The following is a 12522-nucleotide window of genomic DNA, read 5'->3' as shown; positions in this document are numbered from 1 at the left end:
TGCCCACCGAGGTAAATCCCCAAGACTACCCGTAAAACTCCCCCTCCTGTCATACAATTACCTAGTCGCCCGACCCGTACGTACACACACACACACCACCCCTTTCAACAGTACAGAAATGGCCTACTGCTCCGTGCACAGGTACAACTCGACCTGCACACCCAGGCTCCAGAACTCGAGCAGCCCTTCAGAACACTACTTCAGCCGCTTGAGGGCCATCCAAACAAGCTAGACCCTCATGCACACACCAGATCGGACACCACGCTTACTTAACTGGCCCCCTACCACATATTACCACCACACTGGTGCATACCATCCCATTATAGCACACTGACACCCCCCCCCCTCACTCCACGACAACGCACAAGGATCCTGTACCTACTAACCATGACATGGACACCCAGCCACACATAGTAGCCACTAACAATAGACTTCAATGTTCCCTGATTAATGCTTGCTGCATAGGAGCTCATGCCATGGACATCCATGATCTGCTACTTTAACAACTTAATTCACCTCTTAGCCATCACAGAATCTTGGCTACACCCTGCGTTGGGCCCTTCTCTTGCACTAGCCATCCCTCCTGACTACACAATATTCAGGACAGACCACCAAGATGCTATAGGGGTGGAGTAGCAATAATTGCCAAAACCACCATCAAGCTTAGGCCATGCCCTATAGACCCTATTCCAGGATATGAATTCCTGTTCTTGAAGCTCACTACCGACCCTAAAACCACATTCAACTTCCTCATCTACAGACAACCAAACACTAACAATGCCGACCTAGACATCCCTCTGCTCATCACTCCTCTCTTGAAACCAAACTCATTATCCTAAGAGATCTCAACCTTGGATTTGATGATAAATCAGACCACAAAGCCAGCGCTCTCACCTCTGCCCTCTATGACATACACTTTACACAAATTACCAATTCTCCCATTCACATTAAAGGAAGAATCCTTGACTGGATTCTGAGGTCTAAAGTAACTATAAATATAGACTCAATTTCTGAAGTTACCTGGTCTGACCACTTCCTAATACGTTTTGACCACCGAACACTAAGACAGACCACACCGCCGGCCAGTCACAACCCCCATCTCCATCAGAAACACCCAAAAGCTCACTTCATAAAATCTCATCCCTCTACTTGCTGACACACTCAAGTCCCACTCCACCACAGATACGAACCCTGACTATCTCCACGCTTTATCACACATGTTTGAAATCCACTCTTGATATAGAAGCTCCCTGCTCCCTTCTAAAATACCACAAACTGAAGCGAGGGAACTCCTGGTTTAATGAAGAAAACCTAATCTTACGCCGCAACAAAAGAGTTTGAGCACCTTCACAAAAAGAACCCTTCCACCAATACAACTAACACTTGTGGTAGCTCACAAAGCTACCTCCCGTAATACCTGCATCACTAATGCATCTTCAATTACTCAAGAACTATTCTCCATACTAAGGAATTTGAATCACCCATCCGGACAGTAGCACTGGCCGACAGACAAAGCTTGGTGTACTACCAATCAAAATGCACGGGCACACAATCTCAAAAAACAAAAGAAATCTAGCTGGCAAAGGTATGCCATCACACTTACCTAGTGCTAATTCTGATACCACCACGTCCTAATTCAAATTCAGTAAAGTATCCCAAGACCAGGTCTTGGCCACCATCACCACCCTTAAACCCTCCAACTGCAAATGTGGCAGCTTTCCCGCCCTGTTGGGAAAACTCTGCACCAGCACTAATACAAATTATCACAGACTATCAATGCTTCCTTTACCTCCAACTCCGCCCAATCCTGCATCAAATCGGCTTGGACAACCCCACTACTCAAGAAGTCCTCCCTTGATCCTACCATCCCAACTATCACTCGATCACTACCGTCCCATTCCTACTGAAAATAATTGACCGAGTAGCCTACACACAAATCCAATACTACCTGGAAAATGACCTGCTAGGAGCTAGACAATCAGGCTTCCGCCCCAAACATAGCACCGAAACAGGACTACTAGATCTAAAAATGCAAATGGACTGAATCAGATTTGGGGAACATAGGCATCTTAGTACCACTCGACCCATCAGCTGCATTCGATCTGGTAGATCACAAGCTGTGCCTTGCACTGCCCGAAAACTTCAATTTTTCCCCAGAAGCCACCCTTAGGATCAAATCATTCCTGTCGGAACGCATCTCCAGAGTCTTTATCCGCGATGAGGCGGTTGACCCCATCGCAGGTCCTCTAGGTGTCCCTCGAGGCTCCAGACTATCACCTACTCTATACATTAAACTATTTGCAGCACCCGACGCCATGGGCATCATCTACACACTTCGCAGATGACTCCCAGAAATGGATCCCCATCACTGTAGACCACATACAAGATACTACCAACAAGATTTACGCAATCATCCAAAATTGAATGGCCACCCATTGCCTATGCCTGAACAATGAGAGCAGATCCTCATTGTACGCTCCCCACCTGCCTAAAATCTCTAGATGATACATCCATCTCAGTCTTGAAACAAGTAAACACTAGGCGCCCACCTAGATGCCAATCTCTCTATTACCAAGCACATCAACGCCTGGTCATCCACTGCACATACTACAAAATTCTCACACCTCAGAATTGCCTTACACTAGCACGAGCCCTCATCCTCTCAAAAAGTAGACATCCTTTTACTGGGCACCATGACAAATCTTGCCAAACTGCAATTACTCCAGAATAAAGCCCTGCGTGCTGCCTTTGGATTAAAACAGAAAGATCACATTTCCCATATTAGAAGAGCGGTGCATTGGCTCCCCGTCAAAGTGAGAATCCTCTTCAAGACCGACTGCTCACAAATGTATCCTCTTATTTGAACAGCATAACCCAAAAGGTTTCAACCCCGATCCCTTAGATCATGTACCAGCATACACCTGAACGTTCCCCGCTAGGAGAGAAAAAAAAAAAAGGAGCAGGAGGGTCTAGCTTCCCAGTAGCCGCGTCCACGCTTTGGAACACCTTACCGCCACATATTAGAAATGAGCAATCGCACCAGCAATTCAAAACATTTATTAAAGCTTGGCTCTTTGACAAATGCGACTAAGGCTGTAACCACCTCCAGTCTGTTTCTTAATATGTTGAAACTGAATATGTACGTAACCTGTATCCAAGTCTGTAATAAGTGAAGCTTCTAAGTAACTAATGCTGTGATTCTCTTGGGTTTGGGCATGTAACAAATGCAATAAATAAAAAAAAAATAAGTGGCCTAAAGTCACTTTAGGATGAGTTCCAGTGTCAGTTCCATAGGTGACAAAGGGAAAAGTTGCAGAACCACTAATGGAGGGAAACCTGGTCTCTCTCTCCCCACCAGTACAGGTGCAGATGCTGCGACCAACCCCAGAAGACCCCAAGAAGATTTAAAAGGGTCAGAAGACGCCCCCGCGCCTAAACACTAAAGGGGTGGCAGGATGTGGTTAGCATGAATTATTAGCCTTCCCAGGATGCCAATGTAGGTACTCACATTGGTGGCTCTGGCTGCTTGTGATGCAGGAGAAAGGCAAAGGCTCTTCATAAGACACCTTCAAGCCAGGAGTCAAATATGTGAAGAAAATTTGAGGAATAAGTCTGCAGACCAGCAGCAAACAGTCCCAGGACAGAAAAGCTGGTGGCACCCTTGGACGTCCCAAACTGAAGATCTGGCGGTGTGGTTAACTCTCCTAGGCACCTGCCGCTGCCAGGTTGAAGATCCTGGCAGTAAACTGCAGGATGCAGTGCTAAAGTGGCCCAAAAACTGTTCCGAAGTAGGGGCTTGACCCTGGCAGAATCTCCTTCAGCAGGTTGGCAGACCCGCCATCTCCAAGTTATAGGAGCCAGCAAGCAAGCTACAGGCAGGAAAGATTGCAAATATCCCTGTGAAAGCCAACCACAAAATGGGGTTGGGGGTAGAGGGTCAGGTAACCAACCATACTAGTTAGTAACTGGGACTACCTGAGCCCAAGCCACCCACTACAGGAAGTGAGGCGCTATTCCAGGCTCCTATACTAGTCTAAACTAGTTAGGACCAATATGGATGATGCGATTAGCTCACAGATCAGCATCATTTAGACAAAGACGCCATAGAAAAACAAATGGATCGGAGCAGGAGAAATAAAAAGATACAATGTATATAAAAAACCTGCCACCCCAAAAGGTATGTTGGGCTACCAATGCAATGGAATGGCTTGCACCCTTGGTAAAGCCAAAATTAAAGCACAGCTCCTGCCCATTGCCTACAACCAATCTTTAGTGACACTCACACTAGGGCAGAAATAGGATGCCCGAGAGGCACACTTGGGACTAGCCAACTTATGGCCGACCCAATACTTTATAGAAGAGGGTAAAGACCAAGGAAGAATCAAATAAAAAGAGTGAAAAAGGATGGGGCCCAAAAGAAAAATGGCCTTAGAATACCCAAAATAGGAAATCTAATTTAAAGCCACAATAGATTAAAGTTTAAGGTAAATTAAATTCCACTTCCCACTTTTTCCACAAGCATGAAGTTGCAGGTCACATGCAGAAATTGCCTTACACATCTTTAAAGCAGGTCAACAAATGACATGAATTGAAATACTGCATCTTCCTTCCCGGTGTGTGGGGCCATTAATAGATTACTATTGGAATCTTATCGCTGGCATGCAGGAATGTAGTTTTAACAATGACCACACTGTTAAGGCAGATTTTTAGCCACCTTCTGCTGAGGATGTTATAACTAGCCCTGGGGGTTGGGGGGAGAAGAGCTGCTGAAACACATGACAAAGCGTCACCTGAAGCCATTAAATCCGAACTTGACTTCTGGCAGAAAAATACACAAACTGGGATACGTCTATGCGACTGAACTTAAGTATTGCATAGTGAAGGCTTTAAAAACGGAACCAGAGAGAAAACTACATCAAGTCGGCAGACATTACACCTCCAAGTTCCAGGAACACAGCAGCAAGAGTTGGGGCCAGGGCAGAACCTACATACCGCTGTGAAAGGGGCTTGGCCACAGAACAGCCAGTCAATCAAAGAGGATGGAGCAGAGGGCCAGTCACCAACCATACTGGTTGTCACTGGTGACTGCCACTGATCCAAAGCCACCCCGCACAGGCAGCGAGGGCTAAACCAGTTAGGACCAGATGGAGGCTGCCACAATGGGCTCAAAAAGAGCCCACAGGGTATTTTTGAACATACCTCAAGTCACGTAGACAAAGTGAAGCCCTAGTAACAAAATGGAAGGATATGAAAAAACCCCTGGTGCCCCAATGGCTAACAAAAAGATGCATTGGGCTACCAATACAGTAAAATGGCTTGTATCCTTGGTAAAGGCAAAATTAAAGAGCACATCCACCACCAACATTCTTTCAAACTAAATGTAGTGACAAAATAACTAACTATGGCAGCAATGGGGTGCCTGGCAGGCACTCGAGGGTACCTTAGGGGTGACCCAAGGAAAGTACTTCGGGTCACTATAAAGATCAATGAACCAAAATACATTGGAAAAAAGAAAATAGTTGAGGGGCTGCAAAAAGTGATCCTTGAATCCCTAAAATAGGAATTCCGGTTTACCACACAGCATGGGCATCATTACTTCTTACTGCGGTGTATAAAGCAGACAACACCAGCAAGGTGTGAGAACCAAACTAACACCTCAAAAAGGTAAGCACAATTTACTGTTCTTAACGTTTAAAACAAATACCAACATAACTTAAAAACTAGCAAATCAACTGCACAATACAAAAAGTTGCAAATCCACTGAGAAATGTAAGATACGAACAGGGATCTGCCAAATCTTGACGTTGTTACCAGCGATCCTAACATCACAGTAATTTAGATAGATGCATATTGGCCTGATCAACCCAACTAGCAGAACACATGGTCTGGTAAAACATTCATGTCACAATTCGCAAAACACACATTGCAGCACTTAGAAACAAGAAAAACAATGGACACAACTGCAATATTTGTGGCACCACACTTGTGAATGTTGCCTTTGATGCAACTTAGTAAGGTGAAATGGCAAAATCGATTGGTCCACTTTTAACTGCCAAAAGCACCAACATTGTCTAAAATAAGAAATAAGTGAAACTTACATATTGATTCCTCAATTCTGATATAATTAATCGTAAACTAATATACTCCTTTTCATCAATTTCAGTTACTGTGCGACGGTAATCTTCCTATGGAAAAGGAAAAAGTGGTTAATAGACTACATTTAAAGAGTCCACATTTAAGAACAAAACTGGTGAAAGAATAAAAGAATAGATTAAGACATTTTGCAGAAAAATTACAACTGGCAGCACGAGATTACAGTTTATAATCAAGCGAGCATAACAGTAACTGAACAAACATTAGACCGAACAGCGTGTTTAAATTGTTTCAAGAACTGGATGGCTCAATAAGTAACTATGCTTTTTCCAGGCAGAAAATAGAGACCGATTCGGTCGTGCTTTCAATAGGTTATGTCAGTTTAATGGTGGCATAGGCATTAACGTAATTGGGAATAATCTCCAAGTGGTGGATGCCTCAAGTGTATGCGCTCCTGCAGGCCGCACCTTTCCTTTCGCCAAGACAATTGAACATTTTCCAGTCACCCTGACAGCACGTTCTCAAAAGTGGAAACACTCCTCACATTGGGCCTTCTAAACAAGGGCCAGGAAAAGCTCCGGCCCTCCCCTAGCCCCACTTCGGATGATTATAATATACGTAGTGCATTGACTTTACACAGGAGCGGGGTATGGTGCTAGTGTTAAAAAACACGCGAGGACCAGCTTAAACATTTTTAGTGGGGTTTCGTGGCTGGGGCATGGTAAGGCCTGGACTGAGGCAGATGTGCACAATGGGAGCTGCTAATCAATCTTCGTAGTACTGCAACAGCATTCGCCCCACCCCCAAACTTAGACACCAGAGGCAGCATCAGTAGGGTCATATATTCAGCTCTTTCTGGAGGTACACTTGTTTTGAAGCCTCACAGCATTTGTACCATAAGCAGGGCACTACATGAACAGGGTGATTAGAATTGTGTATAGCATTCAAACGCCTGGTATGCATACTCGTATAGATTGCCAAGAGCCAGTTTAGAATAGTTTTCATAGATACTAACATACTAACCTTGTGCATTCACAAGCAGTACATGTCATTACTGAGGTGCCAACACGGTTCCATGTCATTTAATCGCAGGAATAACCATCGCTGGGTTTTTCTCAGTGGAAATTCCATCGCAAAAACAATCGAATGTATTTTTGGGGTTCTTCCCAAAGACCCCATCCCCTTTAATGTTTTTATATACCCGAATACCCACACTCCATATATATTTCTTTGTAGCCCCCAAAAATTAGATTTTTCCTCCAATGGAATTTCCGCAGCGAAAAGCCTAGCGAGGGTTAATCCCGCGATGAAAGGACGTCGTACCACCAACACAAGCCCTCAGGTATAGTATACATTCACATGTACATGCCATTACTGAAGCACTAACACATGGCTATAATGCCTCAGATAGCTTCTGCATTCACTAGATCCACATACTGAACTGCCAACACAAGGCCTAAAAGGCTATCCATTCTAGGTACATGCATACACCTTATCCAAGAACAGAAAGCTTGCTTATTGTGAATATTCGATACATACATGAAGGTTTGATTTCTGCAGAAAAGCGTGGAAGACAAAACCATCTTTTTATATTTAACAACTGAAAAGCCCAAAAGATTATTTTGCAATCTTGCTGATGCACAGGCATGAAAAACGCATTGTGAAAAGTCCCTCATTTAACCAATTAGGCAAAGTACGATGAAACAGGACTAGGAACTAACAAAGCAAGGGCAAGTTTGCAATTCGGGTAAGAGGCCACTTATCAATTAAGATAACTCAAGACATGACAGTGTCTGTTGCGGTGATAAAACCTCCCTACATTAACTGGGTCTTATCAAATAAAAAGAACCAACAAGAGCCGAGATCATGGAACAGCACCTGGAGCCTGAGATAACATAAGCCCAATTATGAAGGGGCATTTTTGTAAATAAAAAATGACAAATAGGCAAACAAAGATATGGCAACTAAGTCAGTGACTGCTGGAAGATCTCTTGGCAACTTTCCCTCCATAGTTTCTATGGACACCAAATTGTGTTTGCTTTGTTTCTGAACCAGTTCTGACTTTGAGGAAAAGTAAAGCCTTCAGCTTCACTTCCCTTGCATTTTGCTCATTTGTTATGGGGGAACTGATCAATCCTTCAGACCATCAGTCCTGGTAAATTATAGGTTTTCCCATTTGTTTTATTGCAGGTGTGCACTAAACATGGCTAGTGTCCCAACAGGACCATGGCACAAGATTTGCACATGTTCTGTGGCCTTGCTTCTGCCTGGCCAGGTCAGGAAATCCCATAGAGGGTCAAGAACTTGCGTGGGAATGCTGCAGATTTCTCAGGGTAGTAGGGTGTGGCGCCCGGGAAGTGGGTAGGACTGTCAGGTCCCACTGAACATCTGTGGTGCCAGAAAGTGCGGCTGTGGCGCATGAGTGAAGTCAATACTTGTCCCTAACTGGACAACTAGTGGTTGCTTGAATGGTGCAGATCCTCACCATTGGTGTGCTTGGAGTTACTGCCCAGCTGCATTATGGCTCCTGAGACTTGAGCACAAAGCCCCATTCTTCTTAGGGACTGGACAAGCTATATATGGGATAAATTACTCACCGTAATCTTATTTCTGATGCTTGTAACTGCTTAGATTCACATGCTGTGCATAGGCCGACATCTAGTGGAAGCTGCGGAGTATTACAGTTTGTTTTTCGAAACTCGAAAATGGGCGTCAACACAGGGCGTGCCAGTAATACTATCCCTAGTGTGACGTCCACTGTACCCAAGATCCCTCACGCGTCTAGGATCCTCAGATTGTATTTTTTTCTGACATGAGGTAGCATGAGGAGTAGCGAGAGTACAGAAAATCCAAGCAGATAAGATAGGTAAGACTACAAACACCCATGCGCCTTCTCTCAGAGGGGAGGAAAGGTGGGTTGCATGGGAGTCTAAGCAGATACAAGCATCAGAAATACGATTACGCTGAGTAATGTATCCCTTCTGAGGCTTGTGGAATCTGCGTAGATCACATGCTGTGCATAGATTAGCGAGCAGTACCTGAAGGAGGTGGGATGCGAGAAGGGTCATGAGCAAATAAGTGTCTTAGAACCGCTTGTCCCACTTGTGTATCTGCCTTGGAATGGGTGTCAATGCAGTAATGCCGAGTAAAAGTGTGAATAGAGCTCCAAGTAGCTGCTTTGCAAATGGTATCAAGGGGTACATTTGCAATGAAAGCCAGAGTGGCCCCAATGCCTCTAGTAGAGTGGGCTCTTGGCGTGAAAGGCAGAGTTCTTTCAGAGAGTGAGTAACACAGCTGGATACAGTTAATAATCCACTTCGAGATGGTACCTTTAGAGACGCGATCCCCCTCTCTGCCTGTGGCTACGGAGACAAACAGTTTATCTGTTTTCCTTAGCGGTCTGGTTTTATTTACATAGTAGAGGACCGCCCTACGCCCATCTAGGGTGTGTAGTTTCACCTCAGCCGAGCTTTGAGGGTCCTGGAAGAAAGCCGGAAGCTCGATGGACTGGTTTACGTGGAATTTTGATATAAATTTAGGTGAGAACCTAGGGTGTGTGCGTAAAACCAGTTTGTCTTTATGGACAGTAAAGAAGGGATCCTGCACTGACAGAGCCTCAATTTCACTGACCCTTCTTATAGAAGTAATAGCTACTAAGAAGGCCGTTTTATAAGTCAGGTGTTTGAGACTGCTTTTATGCATGGGCTCGAAAGGGGGGCCCATGAGCTTAGATAGCACCACATTAAGGTCCCACCCTGGTGGTGGGTTCGAAATAGGAGGGTGAAGTCTCTTTACTCCTTCCATGAAGGCTTTAACTACTGGTACTTTCCACCACGAGACCTCGTTATGGAAAGTGGTGTATGCCGACAGGGCTGCCAGGTGTACTTTCAGTGAGTTAAAAACCAATCCTGCATCTAGCAGGTGGAGCATGTATGTAACAATAGTGGAAGGAGTGCAATCAACTGGGTTGATTTGTCTACTCTGGCACCAGATAACAAATCTCTTCCACTTGTCAAAGTAACAGTGCCTTGTGTTTGGTTTCCTAGATTCCTTTAGGATGTCCATACACCTCTGTGGTAAATTGAGATGTCCAAACTCGATGACCTCAGGAGCCATGCTGCCAGGTTCATTGAGTTGGGTTGCTGATGCACTGTTTGACCTTGGTGCTGGGACAGTAGGTTGTACCAGGCTGGAAGTTTGATGGGCTCGCACACCGCCATCCTGCGTAGGTGTGGGAACCACGGTTGTCTTGCCCACATGGGAGCAACTAGGATGAGCGTCACCGACTGTTCATCTTGTTCACCACCTTCCTGATGAGGAGTTGGTGGAAAAGCGTACGCAAACATCCCTGACCAGTTCATCCACAGGGCGTTCCCCTGGGAGTCTGGTTGGAGGAACCTGGATGCAAATCCTGGGCATTGTCTGTTTTCGCTTGTGGCGAATAAGTCTATAGTGGGGAAACCCCACTGAGAGAAGATATCTTCTACGACCTCTCTGTGTAGAACCCATTTGTGTTCCTCTGGGAGGGAGTCTCTGCTCAGAGCATCCGCTAGGGAATTGAGCTCCCCTGGAACATGTTGTGATGACAGGAAGATGTTCCGTCTGAGTGCCCATATCCAGATTTTCTGGGCAAGCTTGGACAGATTTGGCAAACGAGTCCCTCCTTGCTTGTTCAGGTAGAACATGGCTGTTATGCTGTCCGTCCGGATTTGCACTGACAGGTTTAGTAGGTGGGGCTCGAACGCTTGAAGCGCTCTGAATACTGCCAGAAGCTCTAGCAGGTTGATGTGGTTCTTGGCCACTGAGGGAGACCAGAGACCCTGAGCTGTGTGGTAGAGATGGTGAGCTCCCCACCCCGTCAGACATGCATCGGTAGTGACTACTGCCTGTACTTCAGGATCGTAAAAGGGTTTTCCCTGTGCAAGATTCTCTCGTCCACCAGTGAAGGACTTTTTACTAGTGTTGGCGAAACGACCACTAGATCGTCCCACTGACCACTTGCCTGAGACCACTGTTTCGCCAACCATTCCTGCATGGGACGCATGCGCAGGCGCGCTTGAGGGACCAGGTAAATACATGATGCCATCATGCCCAGTGAACGCATTGCTTTGCGTACCGTTATTTGGTGACCGGACTGATATTGCGGAATTTGCAGTAGTATATTCCGAATTCTTTCCTCTAAAGGAAAGGTCAACCCCTCTTGAGTATCTAGGATTGCTCCTAGGAACTGTTTGGAGGTGCTTGGCACCAGGCTTGACTTTTTCTCGTTGATTGAGAAGCCTAATTCGTGGAGGAGGTCGATAGTCTTTTGAATGTTTGTCCTGCAAATTACTGGGGTTTCCCCCGTTATGAGCCAGTCGTCCAGATAAGGGTACACCGGGATTGCCTCCCTGCGTAGGTGTGCAGCCGCCACCGCCAGTACCTTGGTGAATACCCTTGGTGCCGAAGCTATCCCAAAGGGCAGTACCTTGAATTGGTAGTGCAGACTGTCCCCCTTGAAGCGCAAGTACCTTCTGTGCGCTGGGAACATGGAAATATGAAAATAGGCATCTTTCATATCCAAGGTTGCCATGTAATCCCCTTTTTTAGGAGGGGGATTACCTCTTGTAGCATAGTCATACGAAACTTTTGGGGCTTGACATACTTGTTGGTAGGCCGTAAGTCCAATACTGGGCGCATTGTCAAATCTTTTTTTGGCACAAGGAAGTAAGTTGAATAAATAACCTTGCTGGGCTGCCCTGAAAAGTTTTGCAACTCTGGGATTGACTGCTCTGGTGAGGTTCGGGTTCACCAGGGACGGGTCTATTCTTCGCTGAATAGACTTAAGGATAGGGATGGTCTGGGCAACAGGCCTCCTTTCTCCCACTAACTCCTCGGTGAAGTCCCTCTCCTCCTGGACACCGTGGGTGTCAATATGGAAAAGTTCTGTTGCACGTGCGAGAACCTCGTTCAGGAGGGGTTGGTTATCGACAGGGGAGTCGGTAACCGGGGCTTCCTTTTCTACCAGGGAATCTACTCTGTACGTTTCAGGGTCTTCCTCTTCCTGGTCATCGTCCCCATAGTAGCCCGTCCCGGTTTGCTCTTCTACCATGCCAAAATCTTAGTCCTCACCAAAGGAAGTCTCTCCTTCATACAGTGAGTATGGCCGTGAGTATGGTTGTACCTCGAAGGGGTCCGTAGACCTCATCGGTGTCTCAAACCGGGGCTTCTTACTCAGGGGGATAGGATCATTAGAGCCTGAGGGTGTAGCCCCTTGTGGATCATATGAAAGGAAATGGTCTGGATTTTTATCGTAAAAGTCTGCCAAAGAAGACATCCTTGACATGACCCTATCTATGTCATCACTGGACCATTTCTTGGAACTGGGAATGACTCTCAAAGTTTGAGATATTTATCTTGAGTAGATTTGCTGCTTTTTGAAATATCAGC

At 45.7% G+C, this 12522-nt stretch overlaps 1 protein-coding gene across 2 annotated transcripts in view; it reads right to left on the bottom strand.

The window, feature by feature from the left end:
- The window catches only part of PSME3 (proteasome activator subunit 3), a 538782-nt gene that overhangs the window by 50526 nt on the left and 475734 nt on the right, over positions 1-12522 (bottom strand). For both annotated transcript variants that reach the window (XM_069634175.1, XM_069634174.1), the window contains exon 10: positions 6099-6185. In XM_069634175.1, the coding sequence (XP_069490276.1) occupies positions 6099-6185 (87 nt within the window). The remainder of the gene's footprint in view (positions 1-6098; positions 6186-12522) is intronic.

This window comes from Ambystoma mexicanum, chromosome 13 (assembly GCF_040938575.1).
Source record: "Ambystoma mexicanum isolate Mex_15411 chromosome 13, UKY_AmexF1_1, whole genome shotgun sequence".
In the NCBI taxonomy this organism is placed as follows: domain Eukaryota; kingdom Metazoa; phylum Chordata; class Amphibia; order Caudata; family Ambystomatidae; genus Ambystoma; species Ambystoma mexicanum.
The sequence above is the reverse complement of the archived record's forward strand: the minus strand, read 5'-3'. Positions and strand labels throughout refer to the sequence as shown.